At 47.7% G+C, this 16,268-nt stretch overlaps 1 protein-coding gene across 1 annotated transcript; it reads left to right on the top strand.

Annotated features, from left to right (window-relative positions):
* The first annotated feature begins 742 nt into the window (after nt 1–742).
* Nucleotides 743–4,448, top strand: FAM167B (family with sequence similarity 167 member B). The gene is made up of 2 exons (XM_049775094.1): nt 743–1,169; nt 4,195–4,448. The coding sequence occupies exons 1-2, from the start codon at nt 909–911 to the stop codon at nt 4,399–4,401; spliced, it is 468 nt and encodes a 155-aa protein (XP_049631051.1). The 5' UTR covers nt 743–908; the 3' UTR covers nt 4,402–4,448.
* Nucleotides 4,449–16,268: the final 11,820 nt, after the last annotated feature.

Below are 16,268 nucleotides of genomic sequence, written 5' to 3'. Positions count from 1 at the left end.
ACCATATGGGTCACCGGAGGATTGAACCATGATCCGTCCTAGGTTAGCACGTGCAAGGCAAACCCCTACCACCTGTGCCACTGCTCTGGCCCCTCCAAGGGAAACTATAATTTTTTACAGTATAGTGTTTTGGTTTTTTTTTTTTTTTTTTTTTTTTTTAGGGGGACCATGCCCAGTGGTGCTCAGGGTTTATTTCTGATTTCGCACTTAAGGATCACTCCTGACAGGGTTTGGGGGACCAGATGTGATTCCTGAGATCAAACCTGGGTCTGTAAAGTGAAAGACAAGCACTTTACTCGCTGTACCCTTGGGCCCTTAGGGTGCAGTTTGAAATCACTCATTGTTCCCACCTTCTTGAGCACTTCTTGAAACTTCTTCTAAGTTTCCTAGAACCAGCAGCCAAACCCATTTTCCCAGAGTCCCAGGCCAGGGCTCCTTTGTGGAAGGGCCAGTGTCACGTTGAGGTCTGGGCTGCTGCCTGTCCCTACACCCTCCCTTCATAGCCTTCACGGGTCTTGGGAAGAGGGCCAAGTCTGGTGTGGATGATGCTTTCCTTATCCTGCAGTAACTTCCTTTCTGGGAACTGGGTGTCTCCTTTTGGGCAACAACAATAAAAAGCATCCAAGAGGTCATAGGTACAGGACTCCTCCTGCTCCCATCCGGAGGGGTATCACGTGCCTTCATGGGGAGTCTTCAGGAAAATCTTAGACTTGGCATTGGGCTTCCCACATCCATTGGCCCACCCACTCTGACACTTAATCTCCTGTCTCACCTGGAACCTTCCCTATCACCCACTGACTGGCACACTTCTTTTGCACTAAGCTTCTACCACATCTCCTTGGAAAATACTGCCTGACTTTCCTTAATCCCAGAGCTGCAGACTGCTTGTCACTCACCAAAAACCCATCATGTCCCTGGTGTCACTAAAGTTCCAGGCCCTGGGTGAAGATGAGGAGGAGAACAAGGAGGCAGAGAGCCTAGACTCTGTGAAGGCACTGACGGCCAAGCTGCAGTTGCAGACACGGCGGCCGTCATATCTGGAGTGGACAGCTCAAGTCCAGAGTCAGGCCTGGCGCCGGCCACCACTCCAACTTCGGCCAGGTGGGCCTGGGACCATCTGCGGCTTCCCCTCAATGGATTCTGCCCTTGAGTGGCTCCGCCAGGAGCTGGTGAGTCTGGCAGGTCAGACAGCTTTGGAGAGGGCCTTGGACCAACACCAGAATCTAGGGTGTGGGAAGGTAACTGCCCACTTCTGTGTCTGTATCCTGGCTGAGGAGCCCAAAATGAATTTGCCTTACTTAGGGATTCTTTTTCTTTTCTTTTCTTTTTCTTTCTTTCTTTCTTTTTTTTTTTTTTTTTTTTGTGGTTTTCGGGTCACACCCGGCAGTGCTCAGGGTTTTTTTCCTGGCTCCGTGCTCAGAAATTGCTCCTGGCAGGCACGGGGGACCATATGGGACGCCGGGATTCGAACCGATGACCTTCTGCATGAAAGGTAAACACCTTACCTCCATGCTATCTCTCCGGCCCCCTTCTTTCTTTCTTTCTTTCTTTCTTTCTTTCTTTCTTTCTTTCTTTCTTTCTTTCTTCTTTCTTTCTTTCTTTCTTTCTTCTTCCTTTCTTTCTTTCTTTCTTTCTTTTCTTTCTTTCTTACTTTCTTTCTTTCTTTCTCTTCTTTCTTTCTTTCTTTCTTTCTTTCTTCTCTCTCTCTCTCTCTCTCTCTCTCTCTCTCTTCTCTCTTCTTCTCTCTCTCTCTTCTTCTTCTTCTTCTTCTTCTTCTTCTTCTTCTTCTTCTTCTTCTTCTTCTTCTTCTTCTTCTTCTTCTTCTTCTTCTTCTTCTTCTTCTTCTTCTGGTTTTCGGGTCACACCCGGCAGCGCTCAGGGGTTACTCCTGGCTCTAAGCTCAGAAACGCTCCTGGCAGGCTCGGGGAACCATATGGGATGCCGGGATTCGAACCACTGTCCTTCTGCATGTGAGGCAAGTGCCCTACCTCCATGCTATCTCTCCGGCCCCGCTTCTTCTTCTTCTTCTTTTTTTTTTTATTACTTGGGGATCTTGCTAAAAGTTTTTGTTTAAGATTCAGATGTTCGCTCTTGTGCTGAGGGGCTAGTCTTTGTTCTTGGGGTACACAGTTTACAAGTGGGAAAGCATACCCTCCCTTATTCTGGGAATTGGTATATCCTCTAGCTACAGTAAAATATGAAAGGAGGCACTGAGTGCACCAAGCTAATTGGAATCTTGGAGCATGGGTTGAATAGGTGATTCCTTTGGGAAATGACACACACATTGATGCTCAGGGTTTCTCTACTTTATTTTTTATTTATTAATTGATTTATTGATTGGTTGTTGGGCCACACTCAGCGGTGCTTAGAGGTTACTCCTGGCTCTGCACTCAGAAATTGTCCCTGGCAGGCTGGGGGACCATAGGGATGACAGGAATCGAACTGGGTCCCTCCTGGGTTGGCCGCATGCAAGGCAGAAAGAAGAAAGAAAGAAAGAAAGAAAGAAAGAAAGAAAGAAAGAAAGAAAGAAAGAAAGAAAGAAAGAAAGAAAGAAAGAAAGAAAGAAAGAAAGAAAGAAAGAAGAAAGAAAAAAGAAAGAAAGAAAAAAAGAAAAGAAAGAAAGAAAGAAAGCAAAGAAAAAGAATCCCTAAGTAAGGCAAATCCGTTTTGGGCTCCTCAGCCAGGATACAGACACAGAAGTGGGCAGTTACTGGGTCTATTCTCATTCCCTTCCCACACTCTAGATTCTAAATGTCCTACCACTGTGCTATCTTTCTGGCCCCTCAGGGTTTCTCATTATCTATACTCAGGGTTATTACTAGCAGGGCTCAGGCAACCATATGTGGTGCTGGGAATTGAATCATGTGCAAGGCAGTACCTTAACCTTTGTATTTATCTTTCTGGTCCCAACTAGGTGGTTCTTTTTTTTGTTTTGTTTTGTTTTTGGGTCACACCCAGAAGTGCTCAGGGGTTACTCCTGGCTCTACGCTCAGAAATCGCTCCTGGCAGGCTTCGGGGACCATATGGGATGCCAGGATTCAAACCACTGTCCTTCTGCATGCAAGGCAATCGCCCTACCTCCATGCTAGCTTTCCAGCCCCACAACTAAGTGGTTCTTTCTTTCTTTCTTTCTTTCTTTCTTTCTTTCTTTCTTTCTTTCTTTCTTTCTTTCTTTCTTTCTTTCTTTCTTTCTTTCTTTCTTTCTTTCTTTCTTTCTTTCTTTCTTTCTTTCTTTCTTTCTTTCTTTCTTTCTTTCTTTCTTTCTTTCTTTCTTCTTTGATTTTTGGGCCACACCCGGCAGTGCTCAGGGGTTACTCTTGGCTATCTGCTCAGAAATAGCTCCTAGCAGGCACAGGGGACCATATGGGACACCGGGATTCAAACCAACCACCTTAGGTCCTGGATCGGCTGCTTGCAAGGCAAATGCCGTGTGCTATTTCTCCGGCCCCAACTAGGTGATTCTTTTTTTGTGTGTGTGTGGTTTTTGGGTCACACCCGGCAGTGCTCAGGGGTTATTCCTGGCTCCATGCTCAGAAATTGCTCCTGGCAGGCACGGGGGACCATATGGGACGCCGGGATTCGAACCGATGACCTTCTGCATGAAAGGCAAACGCCTTACCTCCATGCTATCTCTCCGGCCCCCCAACTAGGTGATTCTTAAAACAACATGTATGCTGATATGACTCATTGTAGAGCACTTGTCTTGCATATGTGAGATCCTGGGTTCTCACCCCAGGAACACTCACCCACTCACTCACCCACTCAGGCACCCCCCAACAAATGCATAGTATAAACAAGTGTAAGGTGTTTCCCTTGCAGCTGCCCACTGGGGTTCAATTCCCAGCATCTTGGGCACTTCTAGGAGTAATCCTTCAGCACAGAGTCAGGAGAAAACCCTGAGCATCACAGAGAGTGGGTCATCTTCTCTCCTCTCCCCACTAAATGTCCAGTCTGCAAATCGGAGGTTCCTCTTAGCTGATCCTTGGATGGAACCCAGACATCTGTATTTGCTTAATAGTGGTTTCGCAGTCACAGTGTGAATCATGATGTGTGAAGCGAGGAGGGAAGTAGATAGGGTGAGGCGTCAGGGCCTGGCGGATGGGGAGGACTCCCCAGGGCGTTGACTGGAAGGGTGGAAATGGTTCCTTCCACCAAGGGCCAGTGCAGCAGGCTCTCGCCCCCTCTTGGCTGCAGCAAGCGATGCAGGCCCAGGACCGGCAGCTGGCAGGACAGCTGCTGAGGCTGCGGGCGCAGCTGCACCGGCAGAAGGTGGACCAAGCCTGTCACCTGCACCAGGAACTGTTGGACGAGGCCGAGATGGAGCTGGAGTTGGCCCCGCCGCTGCGGCACCTCGGCCTGACGCGCATGAACATCAGCGCCCGGCGCTTCACCCTCTGTTGAGGGACCCCTGCCTCTCCTGGGCCCTTGGGGTAGGGAACTGAGGGAAACCCCAGAGCCAACAACCCTGCCTTTGGGTAGGGAAGTTTGGGGGTCTAACTTAGGTCTCTGGGGCTAAAACCTCAGCCATCATCCTGTTCCCCTGTTGCCCCTGCTTGGGGCCATAGATATACATAGACTTCCCACACATTAAAGTCCTTTCTCAAGAACTCTGCTGTCTCACTCTCTTTTGTTTGTTTGTTTTTGGGGGCACATCCAATGATGCTTAGGGATTACTCCTGGCTTTGCACACAGGGATCACTCATGGTGGGCTAGGAGACCATATGGGGCAAGGCAAGTTCCCTACCCACTGTACTATCACTGCAACCCCAGAATCTGCACCTCTAAGGGGAAATACTCCTTCCGGTCCTATAAACAGGTGGCTATGTCACAGCAAGTACTCCATAAATGTGTCCTAGCGATTGCCTGTCATCACAATCACCAATGTCATTATCAGAAGGCCCAGAAAGATCTCAACAGGCATGCAGAAGGCCCAATTTTGAGCTTTGGCACTGCATAGTCCCCTTAGTACCACTGGATGTGACCCCCTCCTCCCCTAAGCACCAACCTAGCTGGGACTCTGTGTCTTTCCGGGTGTTTTGGTATTTTATTTTTTCTTCACTATATATCTTTGTTTCCGCACTACCTTCTTTGTCTGACTTTCCAACTCTGGCTTCCTCTTCCCCCCACCCACTTCCTGTCTCCCCCTTCTCTCCACAGCTGAGGTGCGCAGAGCAGCGCTCCCACCCCACAAACCCCAACAATGCTCTGTGGCCACCCTTCCCCCCCAGCTAGCTCATTCTGTGCAGGCTTGGGGTGTGATAAGGATGGGGCACTTTTATACTGTCATCACAGCTGCATGGGGCTTGAGAGAGGCTACCTCATCGCAGGCCCTCAGCCTGGCCTCAGAGGAAGATGTGATTTTTTTTTTTCTGTTGTTTGGGCCACACTTGGCTATGCTCAGGGCTTACTCCCGGCTCTGCACTCCAGGATTACTCCTCGTGGGCTTGGGAGACTATAAGGGGTGTCAGTCACATGGAGGGCAAGAAAGAGCCCTACCTGCTGTTTCTTTTGCTCTGGCCCCCAAAAGGGAGATTCTCAGTGGCCTTGCTGCCACTCACAAGGTCTCCAGATGCTATCACAAAAAGAAAGTCTCAGCTGAACTGCTTGCATCTGGGTGCGTGGGCTCTGTATTATTTTTTTTTTTGGGGGGGGATCAACTCGGCAGCGCTCAGGGGTAACTCCTGGCTTCACGCTCAGAAATCACTCCTGGCTTCACGCTCAGAAATCACTCCTGGCAGGCTCGGGAGACCACATGGGTGCTGGGATTTGAACCAATGACCTTCTGCATGAAAGGCACACGTCTTTTTTTGTGTGTGTGTGGTTTTTGGGTCACACCCGGCAGTGCTCAGGGGCCACTCCTGGCTCCATGCTCAGAAATTGCTCCCGGCAGGCACGGGGGACCATATGGGACGCCGGGATTCGAACCGATGACCTTCTGCATGAAAGGCAAACGCCTTACCTCCATGCTATCTCTCCGGCCCCGAAAGGCACACGTCTTAACTCCATGCTATCTCTCTGGCCCCTGGGCCCGGGATTTGCTGTGTCTACCCCATGTCACAGGAGAGGTGCCCAGGTCTGGCCTTGGCCTAATTTCAAGTGTTGTCCTGCTCTCCAGTGGGATCAGAGAGGGCAAGAGTCTGCCCTCTTCCCCTGACCAGCTGTTCGCCTTCTGGGACATCAGTGTTGATTTGCTGGCCTCCTAACATCCTGTTGTCCATCTTATCCATGAGAGGGTTTTAACCTACATCTCGCAGTCTACAGTCCTGAGCCCTGAAGAGACATGGTCATTACCCTGTGTCTGATAGCTGCTGTGCTCAGTGCCTCTTAAACTAGAAGAATATCTCTCCTCTGTCACCTTGGTCCTCACCTCCAAGACAGGTCACTTTGCTCTAAGTCTTTCACAGTAAGGGCTCTGGCCTTCCACTCAGTGTTGCTTGCTCTGCACCCATGGAGTCCAAAGGTGACCTGAAATCTCTTGGCCAGGTCCCCCCAAGGGGACAGGAGGGATGTTTCACCAAGTATGTGCCCTCTATCTCTACTGGTCACTTTTAGAGTGAGCAGGACATGGTGGGGGACCCTCCACCATGTATGAGATGTATGAGACCCTCAGGGGTTAGGGACTGAGGGGCTACGGTAACAGGAAACTTGGGGTGCTGGAGACTTGTGGTTGTGTTGCTGGGGCCCGCTTGACTGCAGGGCCCTCGGGAGGAGGCAGGAAGTCAGGGTGGGACGTGGGCGCGGGGAGTCAGTGGTGGCGGCGACAGTAAGGGGAGCTGTAGCTGTCTGGGCAGCCGGGCTGAGCCAGCAAGACCATGTGAAGGGCCCAGAGGGCTCCTGGGCTGGACAGGTAAGGAGCACTGGGAACAAGGGTCTCAGGGTCATGTAGGCCTGCTAGTGTGGGGCTGCACAAGACTGGGCTCCCTAGCTCTGTAGCGGCCCCTTAGGCTAGGACAGAAGGATGGTGTTGGAAGTTAGGTGGGAGGCATGTGGAGCCGTGGGGGGACCTCTTGCCTTTGAAGTTGTTGGCTCCTGCCACTACTACACTGTCTGTAATCAGAATACCCTTACCGAGAGCACTGTGCCTGGAGTCTACCACAGAACCATGGAGTAGAAAAAGGGCCTTCTGAAATCTCCAAGTTCCCCAACAGGGTCATAGAGCTCAGTGGAATGAGTGTGGGATTTATATACAAGAGGTCCAGATTCGAGCCCTAGTAGGGCATGGTTCTCTGAACATTGCAGGAAGAAACCCCACAGCACAGAGCTGGGAGTAGACCCTGAGCACTACCAAGTGTAGCTCAGAGCAAAGCAGAACATAGCTAATAGAAATTCCCAAGTCTGGGGCCGGAGAGATAACATGGAGGTAAAGGCGTTTGCCTTTCATGCGGAAGATCATTGATTCGAATCCCGGCATCCCATATGGTCCCCCGAGTCTGCCAGGAGCGATTTCTGAGCATGGAGCCAGGAGTAACCCCTGAGCGCTGCCGGGTGTGACCCAAAATAAAAAATTAAAAAAAAAAAAAAAAGAAATTCCCAAGTCTAGTTCATCTATGACAGAGGAGCTTCCTGAGACTTGAGGAGGGCAGTTACTCACATACATGTGTAGTGGCTCAGCAGAGCCTGGTAGAGGCAAGTTATGGATGATCGTGGCTTAGTGACCTCCCCAACCCTATCCCACAAGCAAGTGATAGACAAGCTTGAGTCAGGGGTCTCTGTAAACCTCAAGTTTCTGGAACAGAGCCCAGTGATAAGAATTACTGAGGGGGCAAAGATATAGTCCAGGGGTTTAGCACTTGTCTTGCTTGCCTCCAAAGCAAGTACTATCTCTCCAGTACAAAGTTTTTCTTTCCCAGCACCCCATATGGTCCCCTGGGCACCATCAGGAGTGACCCCAGAGCATATAAAAGGACAAGTCCTGCAGCAATGCTGGTAGTGGACCCAAACAAAACAAACAAAACCCAATCAAACCAGAATGTCTTAAGCGAGAAAGGTGTGCCACCCAAAGCATCTGGATGGACATATGAGAAGTGACCAGTGTCTGTAGAATGGGGGGACTCTGGTAGGAAATGTGAGGGGATATTTTTCATCCAGGATGGGTTTCCGGGGCGGATGTATCTAACCGGAAGCTGGAAAGTTGGAGGGCAGGGTGGTGGGAGAAGGGCTATTTTTATCCTGGACTGGATTGCAGCTGGCCCTGGGTAAGGAACTTCCTTCAGGAAAGTTACCATTCCTGCCCCTGCCAAGTGTCACAGGATGACCCCCTTCTTACTTTAGCTGAACACACATGCACACATATGCACACACACCATTGAATGTACTGGGCCAGTGGGGCCTCAGCTCTACTGAGACTTTCTTCATACACCAGGAAGGTGGAAGTCCACCTGGCCACACCTTCACTTTCTCCCTCTCAGTAGTCATTTCTGAGGGTGTCCCCACCTGCCCAGACTTTCAGGTTTTCCCTGCCTCCCCCTCAATTGGTTCTGGGGCTTTTTCTTCCTTTCTTTCTTTCTTTCTTTTTTTTTTTTTTTTGTTTTTGGGTCACACCCGGCGGTGCTCAGGGGTTACTCCTGGCTGTCTGCTCAGAAATGCTCCTGGCAGGCACGGGGGACCATATGGGACACCAGGATTCGAACCAACCACCTTTGGTCCTGGATCGGCTGCTTGCAAGGCAAATGCCGCTGTGCTATCTCTCCGGGCCCAGCTTTTTCTTTTTTTTCTTTCAGGTTTTTGGGCCACACCCGGTAACGCTCAGGGGTTACTCCTGGCTATGTGCTCAGAAGTTGCTCCTGGCTTGGGGGACCATATGGGACACTGGGGGATCGAACCGCAGTCCGTCCAAGGCTAGTGCAGGCAAGGCAGGCACCTTACCTTCAGCGCCACCGCCCGGCCCCAAGGCTTTTTCTTTCTTTTCTTTTTTCTTTTTAGTTTGTTTTGGGACCATACTTTGTGGTTTCTTCTGCTTACTGGGTTATTACTGGCTCTGCATTCAGATATCACTCCTTGAAGTATCAGGGGACAAAATGAGATGCAGGGTATGGAACCCAGGTGAGTGGCATGCAAGGCAAGTGTCCTGCCGCTGTGCTATCTCTCTGGTATAAAGTTTTCATGTATGCACATAAGTGTCAGTATCTCTCTCGCCCAACTTCCGTACATGAAGCTTTCTATAGCACCAGGAACACATGTTCCAGGGGTCTTAGACACACCTAAGAGAAGCCTGGTTAGGACAGTTTTCCTCCCTGCACCCATCCTGTGCAGAGATCAGTCTAAGATTTCTCAGGCCTCAGTGATATAGAAACTTCTCAAAAAGATCAAATCATGGGGGAAGAGGTGAGGGTTTCAAGGACGAAAGACTGTATCACTGAGGTGAGCCTGAAGGCTTTCCAGAAGAACAGAGGGGGGCCCGGAGAGATAGCACAGAGGCGTTTGCCTTGCAAGCAGCCGATCCAGGACCAAAGGTGGTTGGTTCGAATCCCATATGGTCCCCGTGCCTGCCAGGAGCTATTTCTGAGCAGACAGCCATGAGTAACCCCTGAGCACCGCCGGGTGTGGCCCAAAATCCAAAAAAAAAAAAAAACAAAAAAAAACAGAGGGCATTTTGAGGACAGACTCCCTGTGTTTTGTTTGTTCGTTAGTTTTGTGGGGGACGGAGACCCAAACAGGGTTTGTGCTCAGGGATCATTCATGGCAATGATATGCAATTTTGGGGATTGAACCTGGGTTGGTAGCATGCAAGGCAAGTGCCTTACCTCTATACTATCTTTCTGGCTCCAGAGAATCATACTGGAAAGTGTCTAGGACATAAAGCCAAGGCCTCCCAATGCTGTTCCTAGGTACCATGAAGGCAGAAATCTTAGAGCAAGATCAACTGTAAGAGGATCATTAGGTATATAATGTGCTGCAGAAAACACTTGCTTTATTTTATTTTATTATTCGTTTTAGGGCCACCTCTGGCGTGTTCAGAGCTTACTCCTGTTCTGTGTGTGGAGATCACTTCTGATAATGTTCAGGGATGATATGAATTGCCCAGGTTAGAATCCTTGTTAGCTACGCCCTCTGGTTGTTCTAACTCTCCAGTCCTTCAGGGGTCACCCCTGGAAGGGATCAAACTGGGGTGAGCTATATATAAGGCAATGTCTTACCCACTGTACTATCTCTCTGGCTGAATCAATTCCTCCATTACAGAGTTCTATGGGAAACAAAGACAAAGGAATGATAAGGCTGGTGTGTCTGGGATAGTGCCCGACTCACGGTTGGTACTTAAGATTTTTCTCTCTCTCTTGCTGCAAATGGCGCACCTAAGGGAAACCATCCACATTAGAATTACTCCACTCAGCACCTTGGCAGGCCAGTGAACCACTCCTTTCCTCACACTTTGTGGTGCGACTTTGCAAATGAGCTTGCTTCCTGTGTACAGTGGGTGTGACAATCCTAGACTGATCCATAACAGAGTCACACAGACAGACAACAGACGCTCGCGCACGCGCGCGCGCGCACACACACACACACACACACACACACACACACACACACTTCTTTTCTGTCCCAAACCTCACACAGATGTAATCTACACATGCATATTGAAAAATGTATGTTTGTATTGATGTTCAGAGACAGAGAACATTACATACCACCATATACTGAATCCTTCAAATCCATACACAAAACCCCAAGTTGATAGTGTCAAGGCCAAGTTCCATTTAGTGAAAGCAGTTCTGAGGAGAACTTGGTATGTGATTGCATCGGGGGCAATGGAGCCAAGTTGTCTAGAAATGTGGGACCTAATAGCCCACTTTGGTGTTGGTTTAAAAGAATTTGAAGCTGGGGTCGGAGCAAAAGTACATCGGATAGAGTTTGCCTTGCACATGGCCAACTTGGTTTTGATCCCTGGCATCCCACATGGTCCTCTGAGCCCACTAGGAGTTATTCCTGAGCATAGCAGAGTCAGGAAGTAACCCTTGAGCCCTGTGAGTGTGGCCCCCAACCCCCAAAAATAGGTATTTGAAACTGCATTTCCAAAAAGTCATGCTAGTTCTACAGGAGGAAAAGGTTGCAGGTCCAAATTAGTATGAACTTAGCTATCTACTGTTCCTTTGAAACTTCTTGTCATCATCAGCTCGCTGAAGTTCTCCAAGTCCCACAAAGAAGGAGTCTGGTTGATTTTTTTTGTCAAACATGGTGTTTTCAAAACGTCCTGCTCACAGAGATCTTTTCCCTGTGTCACTGAATTTGTGCCTGACCCTCTTAGGCCAAGGAGCATAGAGTTTTGTTTTGATTTGATTTGGTTGTTTTTGGATCACACCCAGCAAATGCTCAGAGATTACTCCTGGGTTTGCACTCAGGAATTACTCCTGGTGGTACTTGGGGATCATATGAGATGCTGGGTTGAACCTATGTTGGACACGTGTGAGGCAAACACCCTACCCTCTGTAATATTGCTCCAGTCCCACAGGAACACATTTCTTAGCAGAGTTTTTGCATTGGTAGTGGTTTTGATGTTTTTGTTTTTCAGCTACAAAATTAGCATGATTTTTTTTAATTCAAATAGTCCAGAGATATACAAAGAAAACTAAGAACTGCAGCACTCTAATTTCACTTTTGGGGTATGCTGGCTGTGAGCCGTTTGGCAAGCAATTCTTTCAGGCTTTCTCCTATGTAAAACTGCTGAAAAGCATAGTAATGAAGAGCCTTGTCAGTGGAGGCAAGGAGACCAAGTTTCAATTCACCACTTTACCACTAATTTGTTTGTTACTTGGCCTCAGACATAGTGCTCCATCTGCATGAGGCCTCAGTTTTTGCATCTGTCAAATGGGGATTTTAATAGCATTTACTTCATAGAATTATTATGAAAATTATGTGAAGTTGTGCAAATAAAGATCTAGCAGGAGAACATGTCATAAAAATTCCATGTATGTTTATATATACTTAAATGCAAATAGGTTTAAAATCTACATTCTGTTCTGTCATTTGCTTACCAGGTTATAGTTGGTATATCTTTTCCTAAAGCATAAAATCTACTCCAAATCTTTTTTGGGGAGATATTAGGGATTGAATCCAGAACTTTTTTTTTTTTTTTCGGTTTTTGGGCCACACCCGGTGACGCTCATGGGTCACTTCTGGCTATGTGCTCAGAAATTGCTCCTGGCTTGGGGGACCATCTGGGATGCCGGGGATTGAACCATGGTCTGTCCTGGATCAGCCACGTGCAAGGCAAACGCCCTACTGCTGCACTATTGCTCCAGCCCCTGAATCCAGACTTTATTTATTTATTTATTTTTGGTTTTTGGGCCACACCTAGTGACACTCAGGGGTTACTACTGGCTCTTTGCTCAGAAATTGCTCCTAGCAGGCACGGGAGATCATAAGGGATGCTGGGATTCGAACCACCGTTGTTCCTGGGTCGGCTGCTTGCAAGTCAAATGCCTTATGGGTATGCTATCTCTCCAGCTTCAGAATCCAGAACTTTTTATAAGTGAAGTGTGTATTCTAGATCACAAGTATGTCTTGGGGCCACACACAGCAGCACTCAAGGGTTACTCCTGCTTTGAGCTCAGAAATCACTCCTGGCAGGCTCTGGGGACCATATGGGATGACAGGGATTGAACCCAGGTTGACTATCCTATCACTCCAGCCCCCAATCACAGGAAAGAAAGAAAGAAAGAAAGAAAGAAAGAAAGAAAGAAAGAAAGAAAGAAAGAAAGAAAGAAAGAAAGAAAGAAAGAAAGAAAGAAAGAGAGAGAGAGAGAGAGAGAGAGAGAGAGAGAGAGGGAGGGAGGGAGGGAGGGAGGGAGGGAGGGAGGAAGGGAGGAAGGAAGGAAGGAAGGAAGGAAGGAAGGAAGGAAGGAAGGAAGGAAGGAAGAAAAAGAAGGAAGGAAGGAAGGAAGAGGGAAGCACGGGTAAAAGTAAAGAAAGGAAAATAAATAAAAGAAATGGGTTGTGGGGCAGGAGAGACAGCATGGAGGTAAGGTGTTTGCCTTTCATGCAGAAGGTCATTGGTTCGAATCCTGGCATCCCATATGGTTCCTGAGCCTGCCAGGAGCGATTTCTGAGTGTGGAGGCAGGAGTAACCCCTGAGCGCTGCCAGGTGTGACTCAAAAACAAAAACAAAAACAAACAAACAAAAAAGAAACGGGTTGTGGGGCCAAAGCTGTGCAGCTTAAAACTGTATAGCAGTACAGCAGTACAGCTGGCAGGATGCTTGCCTTGGCATGAATGCCATCTTTGTTTCCTCAGCATCCCATATGGTCCACCAGGAGTGGCGTGATCCCTGAGTACATCCAGGTGTGGTCCCAAAATAAAGAGTTGTTATGCCAGCTCAGTGGAAGAACATCTGCCCAGGGTTCAATCCACAGCATAGACATAAGAAAATAGAAACAGGCGGGTTAGTACATGAGAAATGGGGGTGATTCTGCGAAGCCATTTCTTGTAGGTCATTTTCAGTACTGCCAGCAATCACACACCTTACAAATCAGTAGGGCCCTGTGAAATAGAGTGAGTCCCCAAAGTTGCCTCTCAAGGGGTGCAGGAATAAATGCACAGGATCTTCCTATGGGCTCATCTCTGTGTCCCCAGCAGTAGATCAGAGATAACACATGAATTACTTTTTTTTTTGGGGGGGTCACACCCTGTGGTGCTCAGGAGTTACTCCTGGCTCTGGGCTCAGACATTGTTCCTGGCTAGCTCAGGGGACCATGTGGGATGCCAGGATTCAAACCACCGTCCGTCCTTGATTGACTGCATGCAAGGCAAATGCCCTACTGCTGTGCTATCTCTCCGGCCCTACCTCTGGTATTTTTGTCACTAGATCTGTCAGTTAAGGAACTTGTGCATCATCTGAGTCACTGATGTTCTGTGTCATGATGCAGTATTTCCCTAAATATGGTCTGTAGGTGATCTTAGGGGCAGTGGGTAGACATTTAAAATGTAAATTCAGGGGCCAGAGAGATAGCACAGTGGTGTTTGCCTTGCAAGCACCCGACTCAAGACCTAAGGTGGTTGGTTCGAATCCTGGCATCTCATATGGTCCCCCATGCCTACCAGGAGCTATTTCTGAACATAGAGCCAGGAGTAACCCCTGAGCACAGCCGGGTGTGGCCCAAAAAAACAAAACAAAACAAAAAGACAAAAAACAAACCAAACAAAAATAAAATGTAAATTCATGGGGCTGGAGAGATAGTATGGAGGTAAGGTGTTAGCCTTGCATGCAGAAGGACGGTGGTTTGAATCCGGCATTCCATATGATCCCCTGAGCCTGCCAGGAGCGATTTCTGAGTATAGAGCCAGGAGTAACCGGAGTGCTTGCCGCCGCCGGGTATGACCAATGAAGCACCATGTTTTAAGGAAGATGCTGCCTTGATTAAACCCCATGTTGCAATAAACACAGAAGAACTCAAGAAATACTCAAGTGTTCATTTGGGGGCCATCCCCAGTGGATCTCAGAATCTTTTTCATTTCAGTTCTTAGGGATTTCTCCCAGTGCTGCTCAGGGACCACGAGGATTCTGGGAAGGAACCTAGGCCTCCTTCATGCAAAATACGCGTTCTGCCCCTTGGGCTCTCTCTGCAGCCCAGTGATATATTATCTTGTTTACTCTATGAACTTTTATTTCTCTTTTGACTGGGTGATACTGGTTTTCCACTTACCATAGGAAAGTTTCCATTTTTAGGTATGTAATATATTAAGAGTCAGCAGGTGGGGGACCAGAGCGATAGACAGTACTGCAGATAGGGTGCATGGTTTTCACACAGCCAAAAAGTACAGTGAGTAGGGTTGATTTCTACAAAGTCAAACACAGGTTTCATCTTCTGGGTTTGTACCCCATGTGGCCCCTGAGTACTATCCCTAAGTGCAGAGCCCTGAGCACTGCTGGATGTGGCCCCAGAACAAAACAAAAAGTCAAAGTACTAAAATCATGAAGGAAAATGAAAATTATTACAAATTTTAGTGGGCCAGAGAAATATAGTTTTCAAGTGCCCAGGTAGGAGTAGTTCCTAAGCACTACTGGGTGTGGTCCTAAAGCAAATAAAAAAAAACAAAAACAAACAAAATAAAAAAAAAAAAAACACTTTCATTAGTTTAGAAAATGTCAGTTTCATGTAATAAAATGTCCATGGTGTAACCTAGACTCAAATAATAACTTTTCTCATAATCAGTCCTTAGTCTGTACCAAGCACCATGTGAAGCATTTTATTATCTGGTTTCATATACATATCACAGAAAATACTCACAACAGCACTTGATGCGTCCTTTTTTTTTTTTTTTTTTTTTTTTTTCAGTCCTATTTTTAGTCTTATTTTGCAGATGAAGGAACTGAAGGCTGCTCAGAGATTTAATAAATGTCTGAGTTTCTGTACTCATACTCGTGAGTGGACTGCAAGTCCTTGGGACTAAGCTTGGATCAGTGGTGGGCTGAGGCTTGTGACTGTAGACGCTTAGAAACATTAGCAGGGTTTGATACCTGGCACTCCATAAACTCTCCCTGAATCCTGCAAGGAGTAATCCCTGAGCCCAGAGGAGGATTAAACCCTGAGCACCACCGGTGTGGTATCCCAAACCAACCAATAACTAATCAAACAACAACAACAACAAAACCAATGCAGGTGCCGGAGAGATAGCATGGAGGTAGGGAGTTTGCCTTGCATGCAGAAGGATGGTAGTTCGAACCCCAGCATTTCATATGGTCCCCTGAGCCTGCCAGGAGCGATTTCTGAGTGTAGAGCCAGGAGTAACCCCTGAGCGCCACCGGGTGTACCCAAAAACCAAAAAAAGGAAAAGAAAAAAACACCAATGCAGCACCATACTTTAAGGAAGATGCTATCTTGATTAAACCCCATGTTGCAATACACACAGAAGTACTCAAGAAGATTGGTGGGGGACAATTGGTGGTTGTGGCAGTGATGTGTGTATGCTCACTCTGAGGGGTTGCTGGGTACATTCAAGCTACCAATTGAAGGATTTCTACCAAAATACTAATTTTAGGGTTGGGGAACTAGCTCAAAAGGCTGAGTTCTTGCTTTCATGTGGGAGCTCCTGGTTCAATCCCCAGCACCACATGGTCCCCTGAACACCATTGGGTGAAGCCCTGAAACCCTAAAACCCCCAAATATCCATTTTAGCTTAGAATAATTCTTGATAATCCTATCTATAGCAGTGATGAGCAGTAGAATTCTATGTTCCAGTCTCTCCCAGTCTGTTTGCATAGATCATCTTTTTTGCACATAGAGATCTAGCTTTGGTTTTGTGTGAGTGAGTGAGTGAATAAATAAGTGAGTGTG

The sequence above is a fragment of the Suncus etruscus genome, chromosome 6 (genome assembly GCF_024139225.1).
Source record: "Suncus etruscus isolate mSunEtr1 chromosome 6, mSunEtr1.pri.cur, whole genome shotgun sequence".
Classification (NCBI taxonomy): Eukaryota; Metazoa; Chordata; class Mammalia; order Eulipotyphla; family Soricidae; genus Suncus; species Suncus etruscus.
The sequence above is the reverse complement of the archived record's forward strand: the minus strand, read 5'-3'. Positions and strand labels throughout refer to the sequence as shown.